The 17,295-nt window shown below is 33.5% G+C and overlaps 1 protein-coding gene across 1 annotated transcript; it reads right to left on the bottom strand.

The window, feature by feature from the left end:
• Nucleotides 1-3,004: 3,004 nt before the first annotated feature.
• LOC145260621 (dolichyl-phosphate beta-glucosyltransferase-like) lies at nucleotides 3,005-8,164 on the bottom strand. The gene has a single exon (XM_080118932.1). It carries the CDS (start codon nucleotides 8,123-8,125, stop codon nucleotides 7,139-7,141), a length of 987 nt encoding a protein of 328 aa, XP_079975058.1. The 5' UTR covers nucleotides 8,126-8,164; the 3' UTR covers nucleotides 3,005-7,138.
• Between the last annotated feature and the right edge of the window lie 9,131 nt (nucleotides 8,165-17,295).

The following is a 17,295-nucleotide window of genomic DNA, read 5'->3' as shown; positions in this document are numbered from 1 at the left end:
GATATAAATCTCCAGGATATGAATGTACGGATGCACGTCTGGGAAAACAAAAACAAGAAAACTAACACCCCCCCCTCCTCCTCCCTTTTTATTACATGACGTCATTTTCAGTTTTTCGACTGGCTGAAATTTTGGGCTTCCGTATATTCTGTGTTTACAAAACTTCCGTTTATTACGATTTTGCAAAGAGCAAAATCGCTTGCTTTTTGGACTAATTAAGCTATTTTTTGTACAAACAAGGTGGGTTTTTTTTTGTTTTTTTAAATTTAATTCAATATCTTAGGACTTTACTAATTAATGTTGAAATAGACCCAGAAAACTAATATTTATCTTTTAAAGGATTTTTACAATGAATTTATTTAACTTTAAAATTAGCTGAGTTGCTTAGCTCGCCATGAAAAAAAAATTTATAACTTTTTTTTCACGTGTACAAATATATTTTTCCTTTTGGAAATTAACTTTAGTCTTTAATCTTTCAAATACAATGAAAAAGTAGTCAGAAACCTACAAAAAAATATGATAAATCGGTTTTCAAAACTATGTCCCCCTATCTTTATTTGTCCATTTTTTTCCCTACCAACTAAAAATAATAATAATAATAATAAAAAAATCTAATTATATTGAAATAAAATGAAATAAAATACTTAAATAACACATTTCAAGCCATTATTTGCTGCGAAACTTAGTGTTTACAGAGGCACGTTTGAACCAAAGTCAAACATATATCTGACAAAACGATAAATCTTTCTCAAAATATAATAGAATACGGATATTGCATCAGACCAGCTGACATAGGTGATCATGGTACAAATATAAATAAAATGTGTTTATGAAATGTATAAATATATATATATATATATATATATATATATATATATATATATATATATATAAAAGTGAAAGTGTCTGTGTGTGTATACATTTCCCTACGCAATAACTCTGTCAATTTTAAGCCTACAGATTCGAAATTTGATACACAGGGTACTGAGATTTGGGAAAATCGATGTGATTGGTTTTCGGACAGAAATTTGGCGATTAAGGGGTCAAAGTTCAACGTTGACCTTTGAGAACTCTACCAAACTCTTCCTACAATTTTGGGTCTAAACACGTGAAATTTTAGATATAGATTCCTTGGACATGGATCTAACTTAATAACTTTATTTGAGCCCTAAACAATAAATTTTAAGGGGTCATAATAGGGGTCAAAGTTAAAAAAAAATTGACCTTTTTTTTTTTTTTGTTTTGCTCAGCATACACCTCAAAACACCCGGGCAACGCCGGGCTGAAATGCTAGTACACATATATTTGTAGTTTAAAAAAAAAAATCTTTATCTGATTCAGTTTGTGTCTTTCTGTTACACCTCTGCATTGTACTGCCTTCTACATATTTTTTAAAATTCTATTCTCACCTCAAACAATGAACATTGCAACTTTGATGTAGAGGCTACTATAAGGGACATAATTTGCAGGGATACTATGTAGGGAGTTGAGCAGCAAGATGTCTGTTCGCATTACACTTGAACTTCTGCATGTCAGTATAGTTGGGGAAGCAGGAACTCGGAAGGGAATTCCAAAGTCTAACAGCTTTGGGGAAGAAACTATTAGAGTAGAAGGCTTTATTACATCTAAGGATCTCCACTGTGTAGGGGTGGGATTTTGCTGCTTGTCGAGTTTGTCGGGAGTATTTATGTCGAGGGGATACAAGTGCTTGTAGTTTGTCGGAGCATCCACCATTAAAATACTTGTGAAACAAGCAGAGAGATGCGACATTCCGTTGATGAGACAGAGATTGAAGCTTAAATGACAATTCAGTACCTATCAGGTTGGCGACTCTCTTTTGAAACCTGTCCAAGAGTGAGAGACTAGTAGCAGATGCAGCAGTCCACATGTGACAACAATACTCCATACATGGGCGAATGGTGGCCTTATATACGTACAGGATACTTTCAGGCATAAGTAGCTTTCTAGCACAGTAGAGAGAGCCCACCTTACTCGCAGCAGCCCTGTTGAATTATAAAAAAAAAAAACCCAAAACATTCTAGATTCAAAATGTTCAGTTTTAACCATAAAATGTTGATTAAATGTTTCCAATTTTTTTTCCTAATTATTAGACGTTACGTACATTATTCATATTTTCTGTTTTTCATCTATCTGTAAATAATCAATGTGTGTAAACAGTCCAGTAAAAGTACACACAGAATTATGACATCACCAATTTTTTGGTGAGCAATGGAGGTCCCTACTGACAATTTCATAACATTCATTTAAAAAGAATGCTTTCTTTTTTTTTTAAAAAAAAAAGGTAGCGTTCTCCTATTTTACCTTGGTTAATGGGTCTGGCAAGTGATTTTATAAAAACTAAACAAAAATTATTTTAATTAAATAAATGTTCAGATAGTGTTTGTTTTACTTTTACCAATAAGTTACATGAAACTTTAACAACTCTTTGAATTGTCTCCCCTTGTTTTGAGTGAATTCTTCTAAAGTGAAAAAAAAAAATAAAAAATAATAATTATTCTTCTCCAAACTAAAAATGCACAAATACCAAAGTGAACAATAAAACGCTACGATAAAACACAATTGCAAATCTAATTACAAAAACCAATAATATAAACAATTCAGCGTTCTTTTGTTTTCTGCTTCATGAACTCTACTTTTCAGTGTGTTGTTGCTCTCCGCCATGGATCACAATCTCTACAAGCACCCACTTTTCTCCACATTCATAAACAAGTTATATAGCATAATCATGTTCACAGATCAAAGTTAAGCAACGTTGAACCTGATCAGTATTAAATGGGTGCTGTATTTGCTCTCTGTTTACCTCGGCATTGTTTCTGGTTTTCCTGGACTTCTCTCTGTCACTGGAATCACACAGTGTTGATTCAGGAGAGGTGTGTTTGGAATTATGCAACCCTTGCTTCACAGTTACACGTGCAGCCACTCTAACAGAGGGTAGCCATTGTCTCTTGAGACAGAACGGAGGTGATAAAAACAAAGAAGTATGTATAAGAAAATTAGAAGTTTATTTACCAATTTTAATGGGGAATGTTATGTCAAGAAGGACCGGGAATTAAAAAAAAAATTTTTTTTTTTACCATAACTTTTTTTATTTGTTGTAATGTTCGATTTTTTTTTTTTTTTTTTGATCATTCCGGTAGTTTTAATGGAACAGCAAAGCACCTTGATGCAGGATTGAACCCTGATAGGAAAAACAAAAAATCAAAGTGTTTTTTGACATAAGAATCCTACAGTAAATATAGAAATCTATAATATAACTCTAAATGTCTGTTTAAATGTAAATATGTATGTATGTCTCAAAAACTTTTGACAGAGAAAACGGATTTTCACGAGATTAGTATCATTTCGAAGCTCGACCTTTTGGGCGACAAATATAAAAAAAAATTGGCCAAAAACATTAAGTCCTTCACCCTCAACAGAGCAGTTTTCTACAAGAAGGGTTGTTTTTTGTTGCTGATATTTTTGCAAGTCATTCAACCCTCGCACCCACGATGTCGCATAAAAGCTGTTATTTTGACCGCTTGTGAGGCCACAACAACAGTAGGCACATCGGTAAGACAGTTTTTTTTTTTCACCTCTTTTTCCCTGGTTTGTTATGATTTCGAGCCTGCTTACGACTCCATTTTTTTTTTTTTTGCGCTCGCAAACTGACCTAACGCGACGTACATGAAATTTAGTCAGTTTCTCAACTATTTAAAGTAAATCAGGTCATGACGTCATCTGACGTATGCGTAGAACCGGTCGTCGTCACGAGAGGACCGTTTTTGTTACCCCCTCCATTCCAAAATTGTCGATTTCGGGGTGAAAAAATGAACGTTTTTGGCTAATTTTTCGAGCGAAGGATGGAGCTTTAATGTGATACCGAGTTTGTGAATTTTTGTTCTGTCTGTCGAAAGCTTTTAGCAGACATCCAAACATACATACATTTTCGCTTTTATATATATAGAAGATGAAGTGTCAAGGAGCAAGGACTTGAATGAGTTAATATTGCCAAAGATCCACCCATTTTTATTAATATGCTTTGATTTATTTTCGAAGCAAAAAACAAAAAAAAACATGCCAGATGTTACAAGTCTAAAAAGTGGGTGCACATTTTACATTAAGTTTATATAAGAAAGTGATCCCCCACTCTAAAATTTAATTTTAAAAGAAAGAAATTGATCCCCCACTCTAAAATTTAATTTTTAAATTCCTTCTTTGCGGATATTTTTTTCAAGCTGCTCACGTGTAACCATCGCAAAAATGTAAATCTGATTTTCATTTACAACCAGAAGTAAACTCCAATTCATGTGAGAGTAAAAACTGGCCTTTTTTTTTTACAACCAACAAACAAGCCCCCCCCCCCCCAAAAAAAAAAAAATGATGAAAAATAAATATACAACAAATAAATGTTACCAAAGCCAAGGATAAGTTACTCTTCTATCTGTCTGGAGGATACGTTTTTTTTGTGTCTTAACTTATTTTAAAGCGTTTATTTACTTTGAAACAAAAGTAGTGTTAAGTCTTTTGAGAACAAAGAATGGCGATTTTGTTATAGTCATTTGGACTCTTGATAATCGCTAAAAATCGAAAATTAAAATACAGGTAGGAACTCCCTCCAATAAATGTTACCAATCATGCAAAAATGTAATGTTCTCCCATGTTATGTTCAATTTTTTTTTTTTTTTTTTCAAGTGATTATTGAGGGTCCAAATGGCTATAACAAACCGGCAGCACTTCTACACTATCAGAACAAAATTTGAAAAATTGTAAAACTGATTTTCACATGAAAACAATGGTATCTGCGTATTCTTCATATTTTTAAGATGATTATATCCCAAAATTACGAAAATCAATAAGATAGAAATTTGTTTATTAAAAAAAATTGTATTTACTAATGTAAGACACAACAGAATTCAAAAGGGAGGTAATTTTCCGTTTTGATTTATTTTTTAAAAACAAGATGGCCGCAATTTTTCACCCGCTAACACGATTAAAGTTGGTTTTGAATAATTCCGTAATATTCAGGTACGTTCGACTGCAGTTTGGAAGCTAACATAAAATCAGTCAAAACCATTGCTTTTTATCCGAAAACTCCATTTATCGACTACAAAACTTAGTTCTGATAGTGTAGAAGTGTCAAAACAGCTTCTTTTTTTTCATTCTAACTGGGACTTGACACTACTTTTGTTTCAAAGTAAATAAACGCTATAAAATAAGTTAAAACACACATAAGGGTTTGCATTACTATATAAAGGGATTCGAAAAACTTGTCAAAAAGCAAATATATAAACAAATAAATGTTATCAAAGGCAAAATAAGTTACTTTTCTACCTAACTTGATAATTTTTTGTGTTTTTATTTAATGTAACATGTTTATTCAGCTCGAAAAACATACAGTGTTTACCGATGTATTGGAAAATTTTAAATGGCGCAAAACTCTGCTGAATACGGTAAGTTTGGGAAAATGAATTAAAAATAAAACAAAATACTTGCTCAATATAGGTTACCGCAACATAAGCTGACGTATATTCAGTAGGTTTTTAACAGTATTTTGTCTAGTTCTTTATTTTTAACTTGTTTTCCCAAACTTAAGGTGTTTAGCAGAGAGTTCGGCACCATTCAAAATTTTTTAAGACATCGGTAAATACTGCATGTCTTGAGGTGAATAAACAGGTTAATGTAACACAATAATAAAAACACAAAAAGATTATCCAGTTAGATAGAAAAGTAACTTATCTTGCCTTTAATAACATTTATTTGTTATATTAGTTTTTTGACAACTTTTTCGTATCTATGTATATAGTAATACAAACCCCACACATGCAACCTTATTTAGGTAGGTAGAAGAGTAACTTGTCTTTATGGCACTTATGTAGAACATGGACCGTGCTGAAATAACATTCAGTAACTTGTGATGGGGGCAGTGCACTTGCACTGCAGAGTGATCAGAGCTATTTTTTTTTTTTTTTTTTTTAAATCGTATTTCCAAGTTTAATGGGGTGTATTTACTGTACACAGATTCGAAAAAGTTGTCAAAAAAACAAATATATAACAAATAAATGTTATCAAAGGCAAAATAAGTTACTTTTCTATCAAACTGGATATAATTTTCGTGTTTTTATTCAATGTAACATGTTTATTCAGCTCGAAAAGCATACAGTGTTTACCGATGTATGTATTGGAAAATTCAAAATGGCGGCCGACTCTCTCTTTAACACGGTAAGTTCGGGAAAAGATGTTATAAATAATAAACTAGACAAAATACTGTTAGAAATTTGCTCAATATATGTTACTGTGACATAAGTTGACATATATTCGATGTTTTTTTAAAATAGTATTTTGTCTAGTTTATTATTTATAACACCTTTTCCAAAACTTACCGTGTTAAAGAGAGTCGGGCGCGGGCGCCATTTTGAATTTTCCAATACATCGGTAAACACTGCATGTCTTTCGAGCTGAATAAACATGTTACATTGAATAAAAACACAAAAAATATATCCAGTTTGGTAGAAAAGTAACTTATCTTGCCTTTGATAACATTTGTTATATATTTGTTTGACAACTTTTTCGAATCTATGTGTACAGTAATACAAACCAGTTTTATGTTTGTTTTTTATTCAATTGTAAGGTTGAAGTATAGAATAGGTACAAAACACCCTCCCCATGTTAAGAATGGCTTTTTAAATAATAACGTTATTATTTACGTCCGGATCACTCAGTGCTGCAGTGCTGCTGCACTAGTACCAAATTTTCTCACGATTGATGACATTGAATATGTTTCTATCAGTATATACTTTTTGTTTTCGATTTTTGAGCGATTATCGATACTCCACCGAAACCGTTTTGTTTTTCGTTCTAACTGGATAGGTTATACTACCTTTATTTTTTTTTATTTATAAAAACTTTAAAAGAAGTTAACACAGAAAAAAAAAAAAAAAAAAAAAAAAAACTTATCCATATAGGTAGAAGTGTAAATTAGCTTGCCTTTGGTAGCATTCGTTGTATTTTTATTTTTTCGCTCTTGTTTTGTTGGCTACTATGGAAAAAAAAGTAAAGAAAAAAAGAAAGAAAAAACATAAGCAGTACAAATGTTATCGGTGTTTATGTTTATCGTGATAATGTTTGTTTTCAACACAAATTACTGTTGCTTTGGTCGGATGTCTCTGATTTTCCAGGCACCGATGGAATAACGAAGCCAAATGAGAATAAGGTCCCTGCCCATCTGTAACCAGCTCCAGAAAGGGACCAGTTTCGAACCCTCGATCTCCTGCCATTTCACGGCAACCTCGCCAAGAGGCAGTCGGAAATGCTGGGCCACGTGGAGAAGGTCCACGTCGAAGGCCCAACGTTCAACGTGCAAGTTCCAGAAAAGAAGAAGGGCCGCCTCCCGAGTCATCAGCTTAAAACCGCACTGGGTGTCCTTTACGCCTCGGACACACAGCAACCAGACCAGAAAATGAAAGCCATGCATAAGGATCGTCCGAAAGAAGCTCCGGTTGGCGATGGCCTCTTGTTCCAAATGCGCACGGGACCCGCAAACAACAACCCGATTGTTACACGTCTTGTTCTTCACTAAGAGGGTCTCCAGTTCTTGCTCCAGTTTGTCCAAGTCGCTAAACCGCGTAGCCCCGTCAGCGTCGGCAAACAAAAGCCACTGTCCACGCGCCGACATCATTCCTAAACGTATGGCACCGCCTTTACCTCGGTTCTTCTCCAGCGTTAAAACACGAACCTTGTCGGTACCGTACTTCTCAGAGTACATCATGGCGGTCTCTGTTGTCTTGTCACGGCTGCCGTCATCGACTACAATGATTTCGTACTTATATGTGGGGCTGGATTTTTGCCTCTTGTTCAAGTGAGCAATAGCTTCATTCAACATCTGCGGCATCCTTTCTTCCTCATTGTACGCCGGAACAATAACGGACAAGTCCGTGCTAGGCGCGTCTTCCAAACTTGGGAAATTCTGTTTGGTATTTCCATGTTTTGGGTCCGTAAAGAAAGACTCGCTCTCATAGCGCTTCAGGTTGGGGTAAGATTCCGCCGTCAAGTAAATACCGATCAGAAAAAAGAAAAGTAAAAGTAATCCAAGAATGGCTACACCGGCGAACAAAGTCGCCACGTCCATACTTAAACAACTTCAACACACTAGTATTTCTAAATCTTTAATCACAGAAGAGTTCAACACTTAAGGATTAAGAGTTATCCCCCTTACATTCGTGAGTTCCATTATACTATAGGTAGAGATCTAATATCACGCATATTTCGTCTTATTCCTTGACCAAAGTCAGGCTGGCTTAAAAAATAAATAAAATAAAATGAAATAAAATTATCAGTTATTTACAATTTAACCTAATTATAAAAACTAAAAAATGGTTTGCGTGAACTTTCCGCCCCCCCCCTTACAATTTTTTTTTTTCCTTTTCGTCTTTTTTCGACTATTTCTGCGGATTATTATCGATTGAACACTAAGCTATCAGAGTATAAAAAACAAATAAAAAAATTTAATATTTAGAAGGGGGTTCAATTTCAGATACAATTTCAGATCTAGTAAACAGACCCCCCCCCCATTTCTTGAACTTGAATTTACGATAGTCTCGTTTTGATGTTGGGTCCTTCATCTTCCCACCACCACCACCATTGGCTCACAAGGAGCTTTCACACAGTTCATCAAAGATCTCATTGAATACAGCCTGTGATGTTCCCTTGAAGCTGAGTGACAACAAGTCTTCCCAGATTTTCTAGTACTCTCCAGCTCTTTCGCTAACATTTGCAAATGAATTTGCATTTTCGCAACAGCTGCTTGCCATTGATTTCTCGTTGGCAGTGGCCATTGGTCTTTACTGTAATTTAAGTGGCAGTAAGCCTCCCGAAGGTACCAGTTCTCTTCGCACTTATACAGTGGAGGTCTGGTCAGTGCTCACTCCTCAGTCTTTCTTTCCTACTTGACTACTTGGCTGTTCACTCTCACACTTTTTTTAGCGGGGGGGGGGGGAGTGATGTGGAAATGGGGGGATGAATGTGGTGTTAGAGAACTTATAGGCATGCAGCTTCAACAATGTTCTGGGTTCCATGTAGCGCTTCATGTTTTGTCTCTGCAGCGTCTTGTTTGGTCTGTGTTTGTAGTTCGTGTGTGTTATACTCCGCATTCAAGTATTTTCCTTAATATTTCAGCTGTTTTCATTGTTGTTGTTTGTTGAATTTTCCAGTCATTCCTTTGATTCCAATTTCTCCCATTCTATTTTCAAAGTTTTTCGGGGTTGTTCCTAGTGCTCCTACTATTATAGGTATTATTTTCATTTTCTTCGTCATCCATATCCCTTTCAGCTCTCTGGCTAGCTCTGTGTATTTACTCCGTTTCTCCTTTTCTTTGATATTCACCCTAAGTTAGCTGGAACAGCAAAGTCTACGATTTGACAGGATTTTTCTTTCTTGTTAATTATTATGACATCCGGTCTTCTTGCTTGGATGGGTTTATCAGTTTGTATGTCCATGTCTCATAGGATTTTGTGATTCTCATTTTCAAGTACTGTTGCTGGCTTATGTTTGTACTACTTGTCTGTGCGTTCGAAATGCAGTTGTTTGCATAATTCTCACTTGGTCGTGTCTGTTCTTGTATTCCATTTGGGCCAGTTTGTTGCATTCACTTAGTATATGGTTTATCGTTTCGTCTCTTTATCCACAGTCTGCATTTACTGTTTTCTTGTGTTCTATCGATCTTTGCTTTGATGTGGTTGGTTCTTATCAAGTTATCTTGTGCTGCGGTTATTACAGATCCAGTTTCTCAACTTATGTGTTTTCGTTATTCTCATCTTTTGTCATTCTAATGAACCTTTTATGTAGTTGTTTTTCTTCCCATTATTATTATTATTATTATTATTATTATTATTATTATTATTATTATTATAGAACTTGTTTACATTGGACTTGAAGACGACCATATTGTAGTCAGCTGGAAAGCAGGCAAACGGAAAACAATTCCACAGGCGTGTAGTTCTAAGAAAGAAGCTTTGTTCATGGAAGCTACGTTTAAGTTTAGCCACAGATAAGGAGTGGGGGAAATTATTGATAGTGTTTTCAGCTAGATGAGTGTTTCTCATAAATGTTTGGCGAGTGGGAACCATAGATTGGAGTTCAGACGAGCACTTGCCATGAAATATACTAGCAAAAGTATTAAAAACAGGAATATGATGGGTGGCCCTGGACATATACTGCAAATTGACGTAATATTATTAGTTAAAAGAAAAAGAACATGTTGGAAGTGTCCTTAGACAAATATGGGATATATATTATATCTATGACCAAACCGAAAAAGTAGGTTTTTTGCAGCAAATACTGGATTGCTCAGCCAGAACACTGGAACAGGTTATGGAATGTGTCGCTCCTGGCTCAATTATTTATACAGACAAATGGGGGAGCTATAATAATCTGGAAAACCTAGAATATGTACACGGACTTGTAAATCATTCAATTGAGGTATACAAGCACAAAATGGATACAATTTTCAAATATATTTTATGTTTAATTTTAACGATTTAAAAATAACTGTCTCGGTAATATCATCTACTGGATTTGTACTTATTACGTTGTTTGAATTTAATGTCTTTAACATATGTTTGTTGGTTGTTTTTGTTTTACAGCATATCATCCCTCTTCAGGTTATTTAATGCCGAATCCAGTGATTTGGAAGAAAATGTTTTTAACAGAATACATGTCAACTTATGTCACGGTAACATATATTGAGCGAATTTCTAACAGTATTTTGTCTAGTTTATTATTTATAATACCTTTTCCCAAACGTACCCTCTCCGAGAGAGAGTCGGCTGCCATTTTGAATTTTCCAATACATCGGTAAACACTGCATGTTTTTCGAGCTGAATAAACATGTTACACTGAATAAAAACACAAAAAATATATCCAGTTAGGTAGAAAAGTAACTTATCTTGCCTTTGATAACATTTATTTGTTCTATATTTGTTTTTTGACAACTTTTTCGAATCTATGTGTACAGTAATACAAACCCGACCTTTATTTTCTCCTTTTTTTTTTTTTTTGCTCCACATATACCTCCAAACACCGGGGCAACGCCGGGCTGAAATGCTAGTTATGAGAAAAAAAAAAATGAACGAATCGTTCAGTAAACGAGAGTTGTCTCCCTCTTCACAGTAACAACCTGCAAAACAGCGCCAAAAATATATTGTAAAATTTAAAATCCCACGTTAAAAAATTTGCATCGTACGTAATCAAATACAAAACGAAAAGGCAAAGACTGCTTCGTCTAAGGTACATAACTCTATATTTTATTTCATACAATAAATTTGGGACGCTAACTGTAAGAAAAGAACGATGCGACTACTTGTTGTAATTATAATAGATAATTATATTTTTATTCATTTATTTGTTTTTACATTTTTTTCTTACATTTACTCGGGTAAATGTGTAGTTTAGCAGCGTAAATTATTCGACAAACAAAAAATTATACAAACTATTTATTTCTATATAAAACACATTATTAGACCCAAAGGCTGAAATAAAACCAGAAAAAAAAAATCATTTTTATCAATTTTGTTTTCATTTTTTTTATTAGACTAAAAGTACGACATTCGAGGCCGCCGTATTTGTTTTATAATTTGTCCTTTCTTAGGTTTGACGGATTGGCCTTTTTAAATTAAGGAAATCTTGCTTAATTAATTTTGTCGAAAAGATGTCAGTTGTGGTCTGACGAAGAAAAATGATATTGTTATTACAAAAATTGGGCGCTCAGGAAAATACGAAGTACACGAAATTCATACTGCTGAGAAAAAGGCAAAAACAAAAAACGGAAGATATGTCATTTAAAGAAAACTGAAATATTGGCGAAAATATTTCGTGAGCAGTTTATTTCATACATGGTGAATATACCTAAATGTTAGGTATGGACAATAATGACGAAAAAATATAGGGGACTTAGTTTTGAAAGCCTGTTTATCATAATTTTGTAAGTTTCCGACTACTTTTCCATTGTATTTGAAAGAGTAAAGACTAAAGTTAATTTAAAAAAATAGGGTTTGTATTACTGTACACATAGATTCGAAAAAGTTGTCAAAAAACAAATATATAACAAATAAATGTTATCAAAGGCAAGGTAAGTTACTTTTCTACCAAACTGGATATATTTTTTGTGTTTTTATTCAATGTAACATGTTTATTCAGCTCGAAAAACATGCAGTGTTTACCGATGTATTGGAAAATTCAAAATGGCGCCCGACTCTCTCTCTTTAACACGGTAAGTTCGGGAAAAGGTGTTATAAATAATAAACTAGACAAAATACTATTAAAAAACACCGAATATATGTCAACTTATGTCACGGTAACATATATTGAGCGAATTTCTAACAGTATTGTCTAGTTTATTATTTATAACATCTTTCCCCGAACTTACCGTGTTAAAGAGAGAGTCGGGCGCCATTTTGAGTTTTCCAATACATCGGTAAACACTGTATGCTTTTCGAGCTGAATAAACATGTTACATTAAATAAAAACACGAAAAATATATCCATTTTAGTAGAAAAGTAACTTATCTTGCCCTTGATAACATTTATTTGTTATATATTTGTTTTTTGACAACTTTTTCGAATATATGTATACAGTAATACAAACCCAAAAAATCAATATTTGTACACGTGAAACAAACTACCCCCTCCCCCCAAAAAAACGTTTTAATGAGAAATGTTTTCACGGTCACTAAGTTCATCTAAATTTTGAAAAATAAATTAATTGTAAAAATCCTTTGAAAGATAAATATTAATTTTCTGAGTCTATTTCAAAGATAATTAGCAAAGTCCTATAATACTGAATTAAAAAAAAAACAGCACTTTGTTTGAACAAAAAAACCCAGTTTAATTAGCCCCCAAAGTGAGAGATTCTCACTTTGCCTAACCAAAACAAAATGGAAGTCCCGTAAGCAATGATTCTATGAAAGTCCAAAATGTCAGAAAGTCAAAAGGTTGTCTGAAAATTACATCAGGTAGTTAAAAGGAGGTAGGGATATTGGTCTTTTTTTTTTCAGCTGTGCATCCGTACATTCCTATCGTTAACGTTTGTATAATTTTTGCCATTTTTTGATTGAATTATTTTTCTATGTTCCTGCTTTTAAATTAAAAAAAGAATATATATTTTTCAAGAATCTATAAAAATTATGTTACGCCGACAGTTTCACATTCATGCAAGCAAGGAAAATGTTGTAGTCATACATATAAAAATTATGTAAAACCTGTAATCTAAAAAAAAGTAGAAATATTTTTTACAATTATAATTTTTTGTGTAAAAATATTAAATAAACAATGCTTAATTCAATTGGTAGTTCGAGAAATTAATATTTTTTCGAGTTACATCAAATTCATTAATATGGACTTTAGAAGCTATTTTCGAAATGTTCCTGTAAAAATTATTATTTGTTAATTGTTACAATTGACGATGCTTTATTTATCTATTATATTTCTGAAAGTGAAAATGTCTGTCTGTCTGTCTGTGTACATTTACCTACCAAATAACTTTGTCAATTTTCGGTTTACGGACTCGAAATTTGACATAAGTTGTACTGAGATTTGGGAAAATCGTTTCAATCAGTTTTCGGCTCTAAATTTGTCTGTCAAGGGGTCAAAATTCAACGATTTGACCTTTGAGAACTCTACCAAACTCCTCTGCCAATTTTGGGTCTAAACACTTGAAATTTTCAATGTAGATTACTTGGACATGGATCTAACTTAATAAATGAATTTAAGCCCAAAACAATAAATGCTAAGGTGTCAAAATTGGGGTCAAAGTTAAAAAAAATAGAACTCTGCGGTCTCTAGCAAATTATTCAGCCAATTTTTGGTGTAAATATTTGAAATTTTACATAAAGGGAATTCAGATATAGGGCAAGGTCATAACTGGGGTAAAAGTTTTAAAAAAGTTGACCTCTGCGGTCTCTATGAAATTACTCAACCAATTCTTGGTCTAAACAATTGAAATTTTACAAAAAGTGTGTTTAGACATAGGGAAAGCTTTCTATTCGTTTTTTTTTTTTACCGAAAAGTTGGCTGCCAAGAGGTCAAAGTTCAATAGATTTGACCTTTGCAATCTCTAGCAAACTATTAAGCCAATTTTGGGTCTAAACATTTGAAATTTTAATTAAAGGGTATTCAGACATGCGGCAAGATTTTAATCCGTTTTGGGGCGAAAATTTGACTGCCAAAAGGCCAAAGTTTACAGAGCTGACCTTTGCAGACTCTACCAAACTCCTCCGCGAATTTTGGGTTCTAAACACTTGAAATTTTAAATGTAGGTAACTTGGGCATGGGTCAAACATTTTATTCTGAGTTGAAACCAAAAGAATAAATGTTAAGGGGACAAAATTGGGGTTAAAATTTCAAAAATTTACCTCCTCTGTCTCTACGAAATTACTAAGACAATTTGGGGTCTAAACATTTGAAATTTTACATAAAAGTATATTCACACATAGGGCGAGTTGTGAATGGCACAAAAGGGTCGAGCATAACCGGGCAGTAGTAAATAAGGTTGTTGTTGTTGTTGTTGTTGTTGAGAGTAGTAGTAAATAAATAGCAAATAATATTTAGGCTTGAGATTGCTAGTGAATTAAGAGTAATTAAGTTTAGAGTTTAGAGTCATAGTAAATAAGTAGCAAATAATTTGGGGTTTAAGATTAATAGTGAATTAAGAGTAAATAAGTTTGGAGTTGAGAACAATAGTAAATTAGTAGCAAATAATTTTAGATTAATAGTGAATTAATAGTAAATAAGTTTGGGTTTGAGAGTAAAATAGTTTGGGGTTGAGAAAATAGTAAATAAATAACAAATAATTTTGGGTTTGAGATTAATAGTGAATTATTAGTAAATAAGTTTGGAGTTGAGAACAATAGTAAATTAGTAGCAAATTATTTTGGATTTGAGATTAATAGTGAATTAAATAGAAATAAGTTTGAAGTTGTAAAAATAGTAAATTAATTGCAAATAATTTTGTGTTTTAGATTAATAGTAAATAATTTTGGAGTTGAGAAAATAGTAAATAAATAGCAAATAATATTGGGGTTGAGATTAATAGTGAATTAATCTATCTATCTATCTATCTATCTAACTACAAAAGTGAAAGTGTATGTGTGTGTGTATGTCCATTTCTCTACACCATAACTCTGTCAATTTAAAGTCTACAGACACGAAATTTGATATACAGGGTACTGAGATTTGGAAAAATCTTTGTAATCCATTTTTGGCCAGAGATTTGGCTGTTAAGGGATCAAAGTTAAACGATTTGACTTTTGAGAACTCTACCAAGCTCCTCCGCCAATTTTGGGTCTAAACAATTGAAATTTTAGATATAGGTTCCTTGGACATGGATCTAACTTTTTAATTTGATTTGAGCCCAAAACAAAAAATGTTAAGGGGTCATAATAGGGGTCAAAGTGTAAAAAAATTTCACCTCTGCGGTATGTACTCAGACAATTTCTAGTCTAAACATTTGAAATTTTACATAAAGGATATTCAGAGATAGGGCAAGCTTTTTAATTGGTTTGGCTCGAAGATTTGAGCTACCAATATGTAAATGTATGTATGTATGTTTGCATATCTGTCTAAAACTTTTGATAGAGGCGACAGATTTTCACAAGATCAGTATTGTTTTGAAGCTCGAACCTTCAGACAACAAATACCGAAAAATTGACTAAAAATATTAATTTCTTCACCCTGAACTGGGCACTTTTCTATAGTGATATTTTCGAAAGTCATCCCCTCTTTTCGATTGTCTAGCCTTAATGTAAACCTACGTCACTTCCAGTTTGGCGGTGGTCGTAACAGCAAAGACGTCAGGTCTTTTTCCTGTTCTTTTCCTCATTCACTGTACGGGTTCGAGCCTGCCTTCCTACTACCACTTTTTTTTTTTTTTTTTGCTCAACACACACCTCCAAACACCCGGGCAACACCGGACACCCATGCTAGTCTATCTATAAAAATGAAAATGTCTGTGTGTGTGTGTGTGTGTGTGTGTGTGTGTGTGTGTGTGTGTATTTCCCCACCAAATCACTGTCAATTTTTGGTCTAGAGACTCGAGATTTGACATAACGGCTATTGAGATTTCGGAAAATCTTTTTAATCAGTTTTGGCTAGAAATTTGGCTGTCAAGGGGTCAATGATGAACGATTTGATCTTTAAATATTCTACCAATCTCCTCCGTCAATTTTAGGTCTAGACACTTGAAATCTTGAATGTAGTTTACTTGGACATAGATCAAACATTTAATTCGATTTGAGCCCCAAAAAATAAATGTTAAAGGGTCAAAAGTTGAGTCAAAGTTAAAAAATAAATTGACCTCTACCAAATCACTCAGTCAATTTCTGGTCTAAACATTTGAAATTTTACATCAAGGGTATTCAGAGATAGAGCAAGCTTTTTAATTGGTTTGGGTCGAAAATTTAAGCTGCAAAGGGGTCAAAGTTCAAAAGATTTAACATTTGCGGTGTCTAGCAAATTACTCAGCTAATTTTGGGTCTAAACATTTGAAATTTATACATAACGAGTATTTAGGCATGCGGCAAGCATTGTAATCAGTTTTAGGTCGAAAATTTGGCTGCTAAAAGGTCAAAGTTGAAAGAGTTGACCTGTCAGATTCTACCAAATATCTCTGACAATTTTTGGTCTAAAGACTTTAAATTTTAGATGAAGGTAACTTGGACAAGGGCAAAACTTCCTATTTTGATTTGATACCAAAATAATAAATGTTAAGTTGTTAAAAATAAGGTCAAAGTTTTAAAAAAATTCACCTCTGCGGTCTCTACGAAATTACTCAGATTTTTGTCTGAACATTTGGAATCTTACATAAAGTGTATTCATATTCGTATTTCAAAACTTTACCAAACTCCTCTGCCAATTTTTGGTCTAAACGAAATTTTATATGTAGGTTACCTGTATATGAGTAAAATATTAACATAGGGCCCGAGCAACGCCGGGGGGTGAACGGCTAGTATATCTATAAAAGTGAAAATGTGTGTGTGTGTCTGTGTACACTTCCCTACCAAATAACTCTGTCAATTTTCGGTCTAGAGACTCGAGATTAGACATAAGGAGTGTTAAAATTTGGGACGATCTTTTTAATTGTTTTTCGGCCAGAAAGTTGGCTGTCAAGAGGCCATAGTTCAACGATTTGACCTTTGAAAACTCTACCAAACTCCTCTGCCAATTTTGGGTCTAAACACTTGTAATCATAGATGTAGGTTACTTGGATATGGATCTAACTTTTTAATTTGATTTGAGCTCAAAACAATTA

The sequence above is a fragment of the Euprymna scolopes genome, chromosome 36 (assembly GCF_053919585.1).
Source record: "Euprymna scolopes isolate OS-2025 chromosome 36, ASM5391958v1, whole genome shotgun sequence".
Lineage (NCBI taxonomy): Eukaryota > Metazoa > Mollusca > Cephalopoda > Sepiida > Sepiolidae > Euprymna > Euprymna scolopes.
The sequence above is the reverse complement of the archived record's forward strand: the minus strand, read 5'-3'. Positions and strand labels throughout refer to the sequence as shown.